At 49.0% G+C, this 16857-nt stretch overlaps 1 protein-coding gene across 2 annotated transcripts in view; it reads left to right on the top strand.

Moving 5' to 3' along the window:
* Positions 1-16857, top strand: part of CDH23 (cadherin related 23) — a 185212-nt gene that overhangs the window by 15190 nt on the left and 153165 nt on the right. For both annotated transcript variants that reach the window (XM_069018960.1, XM_069018959.1), the window contains exon 3: positions 1308-1385. In XM_069018960.1, coding sequence (XP_068875061.1) covers positions 1308-1385 — 78 coding nt within the window. The remainder of the gene's footprint in view (positions 1-1307; positions 1386-16857) is intronic.

Raw genomic sequence — 16857 nt, forward strand, 5'->3', positions numbered from 1 at the left:
TCCCTCCTCCCTGAGCACACAGATCCTGTGTGCTGGGTGGTTTGAAAGCCTCCCAGCACCTGCTGCAGCTGGATTTGGACAGTGCAACTTATTTTTAGCATGCTGGTGGTATTAAGAAATGTATTTTGCAACAGAAAGGTTTTGCAGAAGTGAGTCTTGTGTGCCAAGGGCTGCTTGGGGTGTTCTAGCCTCATTTGCCCCTCCCAGAGCCTGCTGGCCCCAGCGTGGCAGCCAGTGACAAGTGTGCTGCCAAGCCTCTGGAGATGTTCCTAGCCCTCAAATAACCCCCTTTGTTAGGTTCCTTTTTATTTTCTTTCCAGGTACTTAACTCCAGAGGTTTGGGATTTAAATGTGCCTTTGCAACAGTGCTGCCTCCAGTGCTTTCCCATTTCTCAGGGTGTTTAACCAACCTGGTGCCTCAGGAAAGAGGGCAGCACTGAAAAATCCCTGTCTTGTCATGGATGTAGCCCTGGTGGAGCTTGGGCTGCTCTCCCATCCTGTGCCCATGTCCCCAGGAGCAGGTTTGTTGGGATGCACACCTGAGACCTGTGTTTGAAAGGTCCCAGGAGCATCTCTCTCCTTTGGGTGCTTGGGCAGGCAAAGAGGATTCTGAAGCTTGGTCTGGTTCCTGTTTCTCGAGGTGGGATGCTGAACACACTCTGCCAAACCTTCTTGGGAAATCATTATGTGCCTCTCCCGCCACCTCTTTCCCTGCAGCCCTGGTACAGTAGGTCTTTCCTGGTTGACTCTTTCCCTGGCTCAGGCTGCCTTTGTCACTCTCCTACGTGCTCTGCACTTGACTCTGTCCCCTAATGAGGCTGCGGGCCAGGGGCAGGCTTGTGAGCTTCCAGCGCTGTAAAAACGGGAGTAGAAAGGAGTGAGCCTGGTTATTAAAGGTGAAAGGAGGCAATTAGAGGGAAAGGCAGCCGGGTGATGGGAGACGGAAGGAACACGGGGGTTTGCTGGGGTGGCTGACAAGGCGAAAGGCTCTCAGCCATGGGAACAAAGCAAAGGTATTAGTCATGGGCTAAACCAATAATTGATGCTCCTGGTCCCTGTGCTGTTGGCTTCCTCCTTCCCCTAAGCCTTTTGGAAAATATCAAATCCAGAAAGATTGGTAGAGGGAAGTGGCTCCCCTGCCAGCTTTTATGGGGGACCTCATGGTGCTTTCTGTCCTCCTGCTAGCTCTCATCTTGGGGGTTACCCCTTGCCAGCATGAGCTCAGTGCCCTGTGAGCATTCCTGAGCCTCTCCCAGCTGTGCTGGCCTGTGCCAGGGAAATAACTCCTTGTTTTTGTCCTCTTCCAGGTCAGGGCAATCGCTTGCCATACTTCATCAACTACTTCTTTGACACCTACCTGCTGATCAACGAGGACACACCTGTGGGTAAGTGGGATGGGCCTGTGGGCAGCGGCTGCCACCACACTATGGAAAAGTACGGAAAAGGAACGCTTTTCTTTTGACTGACAGATGGAGCTTTTCTTTCTTTATTTAGCTGGGGATCAGTTTTTAGTAAATGCAGAAATCGACCCGGTCATTCTCGGCGCCTTCCCAGGCTCTCAGTCCATTAAACTTGTGGTCTTCAATCAGGGCTCGTGACTGGCTTTTAATGCGGGAGGAATCGATTGGGAGGCTGGGATGGAGCCTGTGGAGATCCCTTCTCCCACCTCCAGCCGTGCAGCCCAAGCAGCACCTTCCTTAAGAAAGGGCTCTTGCTGCACCCACATCATTAGCAGAGCTGTCAAGGGTTGGAAGAGTCTGGAGAGGTCTCCTCCAGGACTCAACCAGTGCTTCCAGCTGAGCCTTCTGTCCCTTCCTGGGTCCCCTTGGTCACGCATTTGCAGCCCCTGTGGGATTTGGGGTGGTGTCTGAGTAAGCAGGCAGGATGTGGAGTCTTGGTTTGGATGGATGGTGGAGGCTCCTGTGTGGTAGCTGAGCTCTGCACAGAGATGCATCCTCGGGAGAAGCCCTGGGAAGGGAGTAGGAGTGAGAGCTGCTTGGGAACAGCTTAACGGAAATGCTTCCTCACAGAGCACCTTGCTCTCCAAGCGCTTGAGCTTGAAATACCTTATGGGAATTGGACTGAACTTCTATTTTGTCTGAAAATAGGGAAATATTTCCTACAGCCTGCTTTCTAGTGAGACATTATGTGAGTCAAGTTTTCTTGGAATTACTTTAGTAGTTGAATTTCTTTTTTTTTTTTTTTAAACTTTGTATTACACTGTGTCTATGTATAATTGACTTTTAAGAATACTGGCACGTTGGGATTTTTTTTCCAGATGCACCGGAGGGAAATGCCAGCCTGGGAAGTGTTGACACACAGAGTTGTTTCTGTGTTTCCTGCTTTTGGCAGGTGTTTTCTGAGTTCAGGTTTACTAACTTTAAAAAAAAGCAGCCATCTGGAAACACCTTTCCGAGATCCTGAGTGTGATGAGCAGAACAGTGTGTGGCACCTGTTTCCTGGAAAAAAAAAGTGTCTCTTTTTGAGGTCTGAGTGCCTATTCCCATGACATCCCTTCCCTCCAAACCCAGCCGTTCCCTGCCTGCTGCCTGCCATGCCAAAAGGGATCTTAAGCAACAATTAAGAGATCATTCCCCCTCTAATCACTTACAAGAGTAAATTAGTCTTGTCAGGAGCTATTAAGACAGAGAGCTTGGAACTCATTAGGTGAGATTGGGCTGAGGGAGCTGCTGGCGCTGCCGCTGGTCCAGGCTGATTAATTTCTCCCAAAACATCATCAATGCCCATCTGTTTCATTTAGGTCTGGGGAGAGCAATTTTCAGGTGGACTGACCCTGTAGTCAGTTACTTCACCCAGAAGTAATGGAAACACACACACACATGCAGAGGGAGTCAGAGATGGGAACTCCAGGAAGGTTCTGGGAAGGGAATTGTAGGAGTGGGGGGAGATACCTGGAGAGCAGGATGAGGAGGGAGGATGGTGTTGGTTGGGCTGTTGGTGGCATGGGCGAGACAGGTCCCCAGGAGAGCCTGTGCCAGCTGCCAGCAGCTGTGTCACCCTGTGTTTTACTTGGAAAATGGGAGTACTGGCTGGATAACACCCCTTGGGAGAAGAGTGTGCAGGAGAGGAACTCTCTGTCTTTATCCTGCTGCTGTTTGTCTTAAGCAAAATTATTCCAAGGGCCATTTTGCTTAATCCCAGACCTTTTGGAGGGCTGTGGATAAGGCATGCTATGGATGCCAGGTGAGTTGCTGGAGGACCCTGGCAAGGCATGATGTGAGCTGGGAGGGTGGCATTGATGCCACTGGGGTGACTGCAGCCCTGGATGTGTCAGCAGGTGGGAATGGGCAGGCAGCATTCCCAGCTCCTCTTGGTCGGGGTCCCTGCTGCTGCCAAAGGAATGTCTTCTTAGCATAATGTAATGACTGGAGTCTAATTGCCCAGCAAATGGATTTGCTGTGAGCAGGACAGGAACGGGAAAATGAAGATGATCCATCATGTCAGGTCTGTAAGTAGCCTTATAACCACCTAGCTTGGATTCACCCAGGTTTCTCTGAAAGCTTTCATGCCTCAATGCCTTGCAAAATGCATGACAAAAGAGGCCATTCAGACTAGTGTAATTCCACTTCCCCTTCATCCTAGCGATAACATTTTATCGTCACTGGAATAATGTTGTCTTAAAAGAGTGGGAAACACTTCAACCACTGCACTTGAGGTGATAACATGCACTTGGCCTTGCCCTCAGGCCATGTCGTGTCAGGGAGCACGGTCACCCGGGTGGGGATCAATGTGTCCCCTCCTGCCTATGAGACCTTGGTAACTCATGCCTTGCTTAAAACCAGGAGAGGGATTAAGTCTAGATCTTAGGCCAGGTTGGATGGGGCTGTGAGCACTTGGTCTGGTGGGAGGTGCCCCTGCCTATGGCAGGGGGTTGTAACAAGATGATCTTTAAGGTCCCTTCCGATGCGAACCATTCTGTGAAGGACTGGTGTCCCCTGCAGAGCATGCTCAGGTGAGCAGTGCACGGCACAGGGAAACCTGCTGGGATGACCATTCCCTGGGCAATGCGAGTGTGAGGAGGTGCTGCTCAAGCTGGTGACAGCACCTAGGACAGCTGGCAGGTGGGGAGGCTGGGCTCCCTCAGGACTTCTGCCAGGGCTGCTGGCTGGTTCCCATACTTATTCCTGGATAGGAACATCTACAGCTGAGGCTCTCGGCTCTCCACCCCACCAGCTCACCGGGATGCTTCCTGTGACTGGTGAGATGCTCAGCCCTGGGTGCCCCAAATTCAGCTGCCTCAGCACCTCCTCCCACATATTAACCTGGGACAGTGCAGGGCCAAGGAGAACCCCCAAGTCAGCAAGTCCCAGGGTCAGGACCACTGCAGAGTGACAGCCCCAGGCAGTGCTGGCTCAACGCCATGTCCAGTGACCCGGGCTGTGTTTGCTGCTCAAAGCCCCCTTTTCCTTCCCTCCAGCTCCACGGTTCTCCCAGGAGGCACGGGCTGTGCTCTCCATCCCGGGGTCCACCGTGCTCAGAGAGCAAGGTGGATGGATGGATTGATGGATGGATAGCTGACAGGGAATTTCACGGGTTGCTCTGCCCTCTTTTTTGCTCTGTGCAGCTTTTGCTGAGCTGGCAAATGCTGTGACCATGGATATTTCTTCACTAAATTTGAATAGGCAGAACTGAACCTTGCTCTTTATAAGATCTACTTCAGAATGGGCTGTAGCAGGCACTGCCCATGGAGTTGTGGCTCTCACAGTTGTGCCCCTGAGGCTGCTGCAGCCTAAGAGGAGCCAGGGATAGTGGAGTGCCACTGAGGTGTGGGTGTACTTTGCTGGCTGGTGGCGATTAAAGGGTTTAGGTTGGTGTGTGACACCTCGTGCCTGCTGAGACACAGAATTATTTCACAAGAAAACTAAAGAGGAACATGGTATTTCACGGGTAGGGTGTTCTGCAGGATCCTCACGTGGAGCTGGGGCAGCACATCCCTCTGATATTTGCGGATGATTTGATTTAATTCTCCGTCCTAGACAAGGACCAGGCCAGAGGGCTTTTTTTCTCCAGGCAGGGAAGACTTCCATCCTCCACACTCTGTATTTGTCCTTCCCAAGGCAATGATCTCTTCCAACACAGCTTTTTGCTGCTGTGCTCTGGTCCTGGACAGGGAGATGTTTTGGCCCCCAGGAGAGGTCCCTGGGGGTGCTGGACCATTCAAGCTGCTGCTGAAGATACGGTTGTCAGTGTGGGATTGAACATGGGCTAAACCTGTTTGATCCCACAGCTGTCAGCATGTGCCGGCCACTGTGGTGCCTGGGCTCCTCCAAATGCATCACTGGAAGGAAAAAAACAAAACCAGCGCTGGCTCTCTGATCCCTGCATCCTTCTGGACTGATTAAATCGTTTCAGAGCTCAGATATCCATGCACGAGGCTTGGGGGGAGGGGCGCATCTGTTGATCTGTTGAGGACTGCTTTGGATAAAGGACTGTGGTCATCTGATCACAGCACAGCCACCAGACCCTTTTCCCTTTGGTGTCTCCGGGTCTGCCCCCTCACTTGCAGGTGCGTGCTGCTGTTGACGGAGAGGGGGGATGTATTGCTCTTTGTCCCCCTTACTCAAACTAAGGAGTTAAAGCTACAGAGAAAATGATGAATTAATCTCGGTGCACCACGGGGTTACAAATCATAGTGGCAAGACCAGAAAGTACCCTGGAGGCACACTGTTGATAAGGTGCTAATTGGTTAACAAGGAGGTGGGGCTCAGGATGGCTTTAAAGTTTGGGATTAGCGCCTCCTAGGTGCAGGGCAGCAGGGGCAACATCGGGAGTCTCTGTGAATGATGGGAGGCAGGCTGGCTTTTAGCAAAGTTTGGTAAGTTGGGAAGTGCTTTTGGAAAAGGTGGTGGCAGTGGTAATAGAGTGGATGGAGAGCTTGGAAAAGCCTCCATGAAATATGTGTTAAAGCAGTGACTGTGCCCTCTTCATGCCTGGTTGAATCCGTGGAATGGGGCCTCTGTGCCTGTGTTTGGTCTAATCAAAGACACCCCCTTCTCTTTAGAGATGCTCCATCCAAATTTGCTGTTTGGTTGGATAGGCCTCCATCCAGCTTCACCAGCTCCAGCCAGGAGTCACTGTCCTCTTCACAGCCAGGGCTGAGCTCTTAGTGGGAAGATTATCCAGAACAGCACAGGAAGGACACAGACCTGCTGGAGTGAGTCCAGAGGAGGCCATGGAGATGCTCCAAGGACTGGAGCCCCCCTGCTCTGGAGCCAGGCTGGCAGAGCTGGGGGTGCTCACCTGGAGAAGAGAAGGCTTCAGGGAGAGCTCAGAGCCCCCTCCAGGGCCTAAAGGGGCTCCAGGAGAGCTGGAGAGGGACTTTGGACAAGGGATGGAGGGGCAAGACAAGGGCGAATGGCTTCCCACTGCCAGAGGGCAGGGTTAGATGGGATATTGGGAAGGAATTGTTCCCTGGGAGAGTGGTGAGCCCTGGCACAGGGTGCCCAGAGAAGCTGTGGCTGCACCATCCCTGGAAATGTCCAAGGCCAGGCTGGCCAGGGCTTGGAGCAACCTGGTCTAGTGCAAGGTGTCCCTGCCTGTGGCAGCGGGTTGGAAAGAGATCTTTTCAAGGGTCCCTTCCCACCCAAAGCATTCTGTGAGAGGCCAAGAGAGGCTGCCCATCCCTCTGCTGTGCTGTTGCCTCTGATAAGTTTTAGCTGATGGTGGAACCAGGCTGCTGCATATAAAAAATCCCCAGCTGGGAGGGCAAACAGAGTAAAACAAGTGGGCAAGTGCATGGTGGGACTTGGTCTGTGGCTGTTACAGAACTTGGGGACTATGTGTGTTAGCACTGACACGGGAGCATGGGGTTCATAATGATAAAAAACCCCACAAAGCTGCTTTTGTTGTTTATCTGACAGAAATAAGGTGACTTGGTAAGTACTGGAAGATCTTAAACTCCTTGGTTTGCTTGCTGGGTGGGCTGCCCAGGAAGCAAACACCCATGGGGTGTGTATGTGCAGCAAGCAGAATTGATTTGGCCTTTTAGGAAGGGTAATATGCTTTAGGAAGAGGAATATGCTGTGACAGACTCTGGCTTTGACAGAGATTGCATGTTTTTGAACCTGCCTTACAAGCTTCATTCTGGCCATTGCCGAGATTCTCCTTCACAAGGGGAGGCTGTGGCCACCTCACCTTCCTCTTCAGTGTTTATCTATCACCCAATGGCTGTTTACTGCCTAAAACTGAATTCTCAGGGTTCTTGAGTGCTCTTCAGAGGAGCAGCCTCATTTCTAAGTGTGCTGACATCCCTAATGAACAGCAATATTTGAGGAGAGCTTAAAAAGGGGATCTCAGCTCTCCCAACTCAAGCCCCTTTTCTGTCATTTGAAGGCCCATTGATGAAATTACTTGTTGAGCTGCAGAAAGTACAGCATCTATAATGAAAACTTAAGGCTAGAAAATTAGTTATTCCCAACATCAGGAAACTTAAGGTTAAAGAAAAAGCCCCACTCCCACCCAAACCCTTAACTCTGCGTCATTAAATTAATCACTTCATCAATCACTTAAACTTTCATATCTGCTTTGCTAATAAGCAGTAACATTAGTGCTTATGTTTAAGAAGGAGAAAGAGGAAAGTATATTTGCAATATGGACTCATTAACATGCCAGGGTAACCTTGCTCCTGGCAAGCGCCTCATCAAACCATCTGAAGGTTTGATCTTGCCACCTTTTGAGCCCTGGCATGGGGGCCAAGCCCTTTCCAGAGAGAGGGAGAAAGATGTGTGAGTTTGGTAATGAGGTCTGGGGTGATTTTTTAGTGTCTGGGATGGCTTTAGCAGCATTAATTACCTGTACAGTGATGTCTGTAGGAGCTTCATTTGCAGGCTGGCTTCTTGCTGGATGTGCCCTGTTCCTTGTTACTCTGGAATGCCCAGGCTTGGATGTCAACACCGTCCCAGCTCAGTCAAATTGGGCCTGCTAGGCTGATTTGGAGGCATTAACATGGGTGACAAAACTGATATAGAGCAGAGATAATAAAGCAAGTCAGGCTTAAAAAGAAAAAAACACAGGAGGAGAAAAGTACACATGTATGGATATGTGTGTATATATTCAAGTTAAGAGACATATATATATATATACACACACATATATATATATACACACACACACACACCTTTGTGGAGGTATTCATGTTCTAAGGGAATATTATGAACCAAGGGTATTTCCCTGTACTGGAGAGAAATATTTGCATTTGCATACACTCATCATTTTATTTTTGGTGGGGAAGGGTGAGCTGTGATTTCACTACCAGAAAAAAAATGCTCTGGTTGCAAACAGTGATGAACATGCTTGTGTGTTTTGCCAGATCAGAAACTTGATGTATTTGGGTTGTGTAAGCTTAAAAAAGAAGGAAAAAACCCTAACTCCTTTACCCCCTACTTCTAACAGTGGCACATCTGAGATCTCTGCAGTCTGAATCTGCCCCATCCCTGGAAGTGTTCCAGGCCAGGTTGGACAGGGCTTGGAGCAACCTGGGATAGTGGAAGGTGTCCCTGCCCATGGCAGGGAGTGGAACAAGACAGTCTTCAAGATCCCTTTCAACCCAAATCATTCCATAATACCCTCTTCTACTGAGAAATGTCTCTTTCTACAGAATTTCCAGACTAGTGAAAAAATTACCCTTTCAGTTAAAACTTTCTATAATTGGGCACTGTGGAAGTCCTTTAAGAAAAAAAAATTCAGATTGTATGCCATGACCACCAGCAGCTGGTGGTTGTTGCTTACTCTGGTGTAAAACAAGCTGAAAAAATGCCGAGGGGAAAAAAAACCCAACAACAAAGAGTTCAGAAAGGTCCAGCTTCTTTTTACGCTCATCAAAGTCATCTGAGCAATTAAAACGTGAAGAATTTACTTAGCTGAGTCCCCATTATGGAAAGCTGCCGCATTCCAGTATGGGAATAGGCAGGCAGAAGAGAGCCCTTCTGGCAATGTAGATACATGCCATGGTGCTGAGACTGCAGAAAGCAGCTCCTGCTGTTGGGAAGCGCCTGGGCAGGAACCTGCCGCTGTCCCGGTGAGCATCCTCTGTGTGGGGCCGGGCTTTTGGTACATGGTGCGCTGTGTTGATTGCCTGGGTGGCAGGGCCACCTCTTGGGAAGCTTGTTTTATCATGTGTTCCATGGTTTTGGGGAGCGTGGGTCACCTCAGTGTTGCTGCATGACTCCATCCCCTCCTGGTCTCCTGGCTTTTAAACTGATTTATTGCTGGCGTGTGCTGATGCACCCTCCTGCCTTTGAATGGCTTAATGTGCTTGATTGGCAGGGGGAGTTAATAAATTGGTTCCTCCTGTCAAACTGCTCGGGTACATTGATGCCTTTTAAATTAACTGTAACCACTTGGGGAGGGGGGGAAAAGAAAGCGTTGTTGGACAACTCCATGAAAACATCTGTTCCATTTGCAGTGCAGGTCAGAGCAGTGAAAAAGCTCCGTGTGCTCCCTCTCTTAAAGATTTATTAATATTGCTGGGTACACGAGGGGGAAAGATTTCAAACACTTGACATTTAATGGTTAGTAACTCAATTTTATTCCATTCATCTGCATGGCTTTGTCAGGTGCCTGCTCTGCAAGGCTCTGGTATTGTATCATGGAGGTTGTCTTGCTGCCTGTGAGCAATTAGGAGGGTGATTTGGTACCTGAATACAGAGAAACCTGTTTCTTTTTCCTTTCTAATTGATTATTAGCTTTGAGGTGAGAGCTGGTGTCATGGAAAGTAATATCCTTTCATAAACAGTGATGTGGTGGCTTTACTTGCTCTGCTATTTTGGTTTCAAGCAGTTAATTTGAAAATAAGAGGGGGAAAAAGATTTTGAAATATAGAAAGTCCAAGGGAGGCGAACAATTTGGGGTATGGAGAGAAGTGCGGAGCATCCTCCCAGGCAGAGATTAATGGTTGTTACTAATGATTTTGGGAAATAGAGGGGAAGGAACAAGATGTGGCAGAAGACTGTAAAGTAAGTAACAGCACTGCAGAAAACCCTGACTCTGGAAATGCACCTTTTCCCGTATGGCAGCAGCATCAAATTAAACACATCCTGCCGGATAAAACAGCATTTCTCTGCAAAGGAGCACTGATGTGTAGTGGGATGGTGAGGGGACCACACAGAAAGCACCATCCTGCCTCCTCATCTCTCCCAGCACCTTTCCAAGGGGGATAAAGGGTGGGGAAAAATAATCTCCCTGGATTTGCAAGTTGCTCTTTGTCTTGGAAAAAATTGTTTGCACTTCCATCAGGTGCAGAGTGGGGAGTGAGAGCTTGCAGAGAGCATCAGCCAGAAGTCATTGCCCACCTGCTTTGATCACACTGCAACAGGATGATCTCACAGAGCCATAAAAATTGGCAGCATCCTCAAAGTTCACACAACACTGGCAGGAGAATGAGTTTCACTGGTGCTGGGATGATCCACAGCCAGTTTCTGGCAGATATAGGTGGAAAAGGTGTCCCCTAGGAGAGAGGGGAGGCTGCTGCCTCCATGGATTTTAAACCAGGAGCTTGATTTTTGCATTCCAGGTTGTAAGTTGAAGGTGTATTTTTTATTTTATTTTGCTGATTAGTTCATTTCAAAAACCAAAATTGCTGTACTTGATGAGCATCCCACTGTAAAATCAACTGGAATCTGTTGGAGAAGCTGTTTTCCAGTGGTGATTTTCCCCCCACCAGCCCCCAGAAGCAGAAGTTCACCCCAGGATCAGCAAATACTGTAGGTGGTCTGGGTTTACTCTTTGTGTATCCTGCATCCTGTATCCAGTGGTATTATCCAGGCAGGCAGAGGGACAGTTTTCATTGGGTGCTGCTCCCAGGAGTGGCGGAATGCTCTTTAAAAGCAGTTTCTCTGTCATGGATCAGCACTCAGCCTCTTTTGAACAAGATGCAGCGTCAGATGCTGCCCTGGCTGGAGGGGAGTGACAAGGTGGGGCTGGGCCAGCTGCTCCGCCAGGCATGGGCTCATCCCTGTTTTCCATGAAACCCCCTGCCTTGTGCAAGTGGCCCCAGGTGGTTGGATAATGGCATCCTTAATTGTGCTCTGAGTGAGATTAACTTCTAATCTGACATTCTGACATCTTTATTGTTATTAACGTGTGAATAATGCACTGTGGTGGCGTTTTTAGGCATAACTTTGGTAGCAAATGTTTTCCTTTTGTTTTTACTGGTGTCTGTTACTTTGCCACCGTGGGATTCCCAGGTTCCAAGGGCGGGGATCCCAGAGGTTAAGGAATGCTGCTCCTATTTTGTTCCGTATTAAATGGTCTCTGCCATTGCATTGCAGCTATTCCCCTTTATTTTTCCTTTTGAACTGTGAGTAGAGGTGGTGGCAAGCAATTCCTCTGGTGAGTCTGGAGTTTCTTGGGACAATGGGTGTTGGAATGGGATGGGGGGGGATGGGGGGCATCAGTCAGATGGGGCTTGGGATTCTGGGGTGCATCCAGGGATGGGGAGTCTTGGGGTGCTGCCAGGGATGGGTGTAGGTACCCATGGGGCTGAGGGTGCTCTGACAGGGGCTGGATCTGTCCCTTGGAGCTGATAGGGAAGGGAAAGGGAGCTGGGGGGGAGGTGGCTGCAGTCTGTTGACTCCACAAAAAGTAGTTTCTATGATGCGACTTGATATTAAACAGGATAACAAGGTCAATAATGCCTTTGCATGGGAGAGCTTCAGCCCACACTTCTATCAAAACCAATATTAATTTTCACTAATTAGGAGCTGCAGCTAATGGGTGTCACAGCTAATTTACCTCATCCATAACGCGGGAGAGGAGGGGGTCAAGTGCCTGGGATCAGAGCCTGCAAATCTGCCTCCTCTCTGCTCCCCCTTTCTTCCCAGCCCAACATGTGTTTGTCACCTGGGTGGCTTCTGTCTGCAGGGATGTGGGAATGTGTGTGTGGCCCTCTGCTGCCTTCCTTGGAGCACAGGAATGCTTTGGGAAGGCAGGGAAGGAGCTGGATGGGGAGATGTACTGTGCAGCAGGTGGAAAAAGAGCTTGGAAGGATGTGCAAGGGGAATCTTTGGGAAAGAAAAGGATGCCTATTGTCCTGAAGGGAAAGGTGTAGTGGAGTGTTTGCTCTTGAAACTCTTTAATTTCAAAAGCCTTTATTGTGTGTTTTATCCCTGTTCCCTTCCATACCTTTTATCCTCACGAGCCAGCCTGGAAAGCATCAAACAGTGAAGCAGTGAGTCTGTCACCGTCCATAGTCTTGTGACTTGCTCTAGGGAGTCTTTCTCTTGTCTTTGATTCTGTGACAAGCTGGACAAGTGTTGCAAACATTTGTGGGGAGTGAATTTTTGTAAGAAGATATCTTAGGTGCTGTGTGGGTCAGCTTCCCACACAGGTCGCAGGCAAGAACATTCCACGGATGTTGCCAGCAGTGCTAACAGAAAGCGAATTTCTGATTTGGAATTATCCCTGTTTGGCTTGTAAACTTGATCTGATGGCTCAGACAAGGGAAGAAAGGGTGAACATTGTATTCCTCTGAAACATCTTTATAATCTGTGCTTTCTAAACAAGCCAGAGTCTAAGAATTATCCACAGGGATTATTGCTTTAAATGAGAATACACTAGAGAAATTTGTGGTCTGCTGTCAGATAGCTCATTGTTAGGGATAGCTAAATTGACTGAATAGGTGATTCATTGGTTTTATTCACACTGCCCTGACTATAAACCTCAGGAGTCTTCCTTGTCGGAATTGATCTGTTCTGCCGGCAAAGCCGCAAGCAGCACATGCACCACCAGCCCATCCTGACACGTTGTAGGAGAACACAAGAGCTCCTGCCTTGTCCAAGGCATCTTACGTAACAGACACCCTCCTGTTTGGGGTGTCTGGGGCCTTGAGAAAGGGGTTTGGCTTTTAGGCATGTCCTGGGAAACTCCCACAGGAAAGTGATGTGCAGAGAAGAGCCTCTCTTGGAAACTGTCTCAGCCAGAGCATCCTTTTGGGGTGTCCCGGGAGCTTCAGGTTGGAACTGCTGGTGGTCCTGGCTCTCATCCATGTGCACAGTGGGCTTTGCCTCCAGTTTTGTTATCCAGCTGCCCAGCTAATCCTGACTTGGGCAGGTTTATTTGCCTTTTTTTTTTAGCTGTTGGCCTGAAAATGCCACCCAGCCCACAGCAGCTCCTAGAAGGTGTTTTCCCTCTGCCTGCTCCAAGACTCACTGCACCCTTAAAATCTGGACTTCTTGTTCTTCACCAGCTCCTCCTGTGAATGTCATCAGCCTCAGTGGGGAGAGGAGAATATATAAACATAGATAATATATATAATATATGGAAGAAATCTGTGCCCTGAGGCTGGGCATGTTACCTGGTGGCTGTCCCCCTCCCCTGCTCTCCCTTTGCGGGGGGCCAAGGTGGCTGAGAAAGTTTCTTGGAGCTTATTGCCCAGGGAAAGCGACCTTCAGGCAGAGTTCTTGGGGGGAAAAAGCTTCCCCAAGCATGACAGATTTGACTATAAATCTCCAGATTAATGCCCAGGTTCCCAAGGTCTGTCATCCTGCCTGGCACGTGAGCTGCTCAAAAACAACGTGCAGGCTCATCAGTCATTTGGGAGGCACGGCAGAAGGGAGGCTGCAGGGAGCCTGTGGACATATCTGTGAGGGGACACGAGGGACAGATGGGACAACATCCTCATCTGAGGGCACACACAGGCATCCCAAAACCTGAGGAGCCTGGGATTATGTTGTGGGCAAGAGGTGGAGTTGAAAGAGAAGCAGGAGTTTTGCATGAGAATTATCTGGGATGAAGAGATGCAGGGCCAGGGCTGAGACCCCAGGGTCTCTCTTTTCTTCTCTTTTTTTCTTATGGAAAGAGTCAAACTGATTTTAAAGTAGATTCATCATGAGCATCTCTTATTGGTACAGGTATTAAGTTAGTTACGAATTTCTTGCACTTTCAGTTCTAGGAAAATCCTTCCCTTATTCCTTTTGCATTCATTCTTGATTGATAAGGTTTATTATCACTCTTTAATAACCACAGATATAATCTCAGCTCAAATTTGAGGAATTTATGGGAGTTACCTAGGCCAGGGTGTCTGCATCCTGCCAAGGACAAGGGCTAGAATAAAGGACAACCAAAAAAGAATGGCTCTCTTTTAATGGGAAGGGGGAAAAGAGGTGCATTTCTTGCTGATGGCAGCTCACTGCTCACAAAGCAACACTGCAAGGGAGTGCCTGTGGTGTGGTTGGATTGGTGGATTGAGTTCATTTGGGAGTTTTCTTTGAGGTTGTTAGATGTGTCTCATGCTGTGGGGATTGCCAGCCTCTGGGACAGTGTCCCCAGGGCTGTGGGATTGCTCATCTCTCTGCTGTGATGCACCAAGACTCACTTATGGAGACCCATAAGGTCCTTCAGCAGAGCCAATGGGCCAAGTGGCTGATATGGATTCAGTCTGGAAATCAGTGGAAAGAGTAGGGTGGGTTTTCTTTGTCCAATAAATGGTCAAATAGCACAGGAAGGGTTCAGCTCTTGCAAATGTGCTCTGGAGAGGCTGGGTTTGCATGGAAGCTGGAGGCTGCTGGTCCCAAGAGGCTGGAAAAATGAATGTATGGGACAGCTGTTGGGTCACAGGAGTCTCTGATGTGTACAGGTAGCAGGGAGATGCTGAATTTGGTGGTCAATCCCCATTTCTCCCTCAATCAGGGCTTCAGGGGAAAGAGAAGCTTTGAAAGTGTTCACTCTGAGCAATTGAAAGAAAAAAGCCTAAAACTGACTTATTGGATCACTTTTCATAAATTTCCACTTTTAGAACAGTCTGTGAAACCTCAGTGATTGCTTTCTTTTTGCTTTCAAACAATCCAGCAGCTGGGATTTAGCATGAAGTTTTGCGTTCAGTTTGGATTTGAAAATGTTATTTGGTTTTACATGTGACTGAGGGAGGTTCTTTTGTGCGCCGGCTGATCTGGACACTGGGTGAGGGGTGTGTAGGCTCAGCCACCCCTTGCAGCTCTGACCCAGCCTGCAGAAAGAGAAGCCAGGCTCTCACGGGTCACCTTGACCAGGAGAATCATAGAATCCTGGAATGGTTTGGGTTAGACCATCTCATTCCAACCCCTTGCCGTGGGCAGGGACACCTTCCACTATCCCAGGCTGCTCCCAGCCCCATCTAGCCTGGCCTTGGACACTTCCCAGGGATCCAGGGGCAGCCAGAGCTGCTCTGGGCACCCTGTGCCAGGGCCTCCCCACCCTCCTGGGAAGAGCTTCTTCCCAATATCTCATGCCCTCTGGCAGTTTAAAGTCATTTCCCCTTGTCCTGTCTAGTAGAAGACTAGAACTGCTCCTGCAGGAGGATTTGTGGTTTCAGACATGTCACAGGTACTGTATAAGCTACAGTTTGTAGTACACTGTCAAGGGGGAGCCTGGGCTCATTGCATGCCGAAGGGATTACATCAGTCTTGGAAATAGCCCTTCACTGCTTCCCTTCTCACCCTGTTCTCTCTTGCAGCTGTGATGAATCTCCTGCAGCAAGTGTTTCCTGAGTTCTGAGACAAAGGGCACCTGGGCAGGGGGGATCCTGAATCAGGAGCCCCGTGGATTCTTGCAAGGTGCTGTGGAAGTGACTGAGAGATGCTTTTGGTGTCTTTTTGCCTAAAGTCAATCAATTCTGGTGTTCAACCCTGCTGTTGTTCTTTTTGTGATAGCTTCAGGAGAAGTTCTTCTGTGCTTTTGCAGGAAATTGAGGCAGGCTGGATGCTATGCCTTTGTGTGAGGATATGTTTTTGTGCAGGTGCTTCCACAAACCCTTGCCAGAGGTAGATTACATTCCGTCAACATGCAAAGGCATTCCCACCTGACCACAGTGACCATTTATGTGGGGTGAGCTGCCAGTTGCCAACACTCAGAGCGACAGTTGTAGGAGCAATTAGTGAGAAATCCTTTGCCTGAAATATGCTTTTAATAAACCATTCACTGAATATATTCAAATAACAAATAAATTCCTGCAAACCCGAGTCTATTTGCAGATAACTCGCAAATGAGAAAGGCTAAATTAATTGAATGCTCCAGTCACTGGGGATAATGGTCCAGCTGTAACAGAGCTCTCCAGATGTTTGTTTGCAGAAGAGTATGCTTTCATAGGAAAAGAAAAACACTCGTGGGTATATTAACTCAGAGACAAGTTTACAGCTGTGTGCTTGCACGCTCTGCCTCGCTCTCCCAGCAGCCACTGTGAAGCCCTGTTCCAAGGTTTCCTCTTGCAATAAACAGCCTCTTTATTTCTCACTCATTGTCCTCTTGGCCATGTTTAGACATCTGTGATGTCCAAAGTGAGGCAATGGCCCTGTGAAAGCCTCCCAGGCTTCAGGAAATATCACCCTCGCAGTGCTCCAGGGTATGCCATGTGTTGCCAAGTACAGCTGGACCGCTGCTGCTTCCAGTTGAGGCTGCTGTGGTTTGGCTTTTCCCTGGTTTTGGGGTGGGCTTGCTGCACAGGACCATAGATTGAGAGAACAAGGTGCTGTGTGTGGCTGGTGAGAGCACACAGGGATGAGTGGAAGAGCCTTGGTCACCAGGTTCGGTTTAATTCCATCTAAAGACTGGAGTTTTGCCCAACTTCTCTCTGAGGAGCTTGGCTTTATCAGCACACTGGAGTCATCAGTCCAGCGCTCTCCATCCGTTTCCCTAGGCCTTGTTTTGGTTCTGTTGCTAAACAGCCCAAGCTGGTTGTGAAGCCCTGTGGCAGAAGTGCCCCATTACTCATAGGCGAGGGGACAATGGGACGTGGGGCCACTCTTAAATGTCTCTCCACGTCAGCATCATTAATAACCTCAGCGCTGGCACCACTGGCTCCTAAATAGCCTCATTTATCAACAAGCAATTTACTGCAGTGCCGTGGTGGGGACGCAGATAAGCTCC

The sequence above is a fragment of the Aphelocoma coerulescens genome, chromosome 6 (genome assembly GCF_041296385.1).
Source record: "Aphelocoma coerulescens isolate FSJ_1873_10779 chromosome 6, UR_Acoe_1.0, whole genome shotgun sequence".
NCBI lineage: Eukaryota > Metazoa > Chordata > Aves > Passeriformes > Corvidae > Aphelocoma > Aphelocoma coerulescens.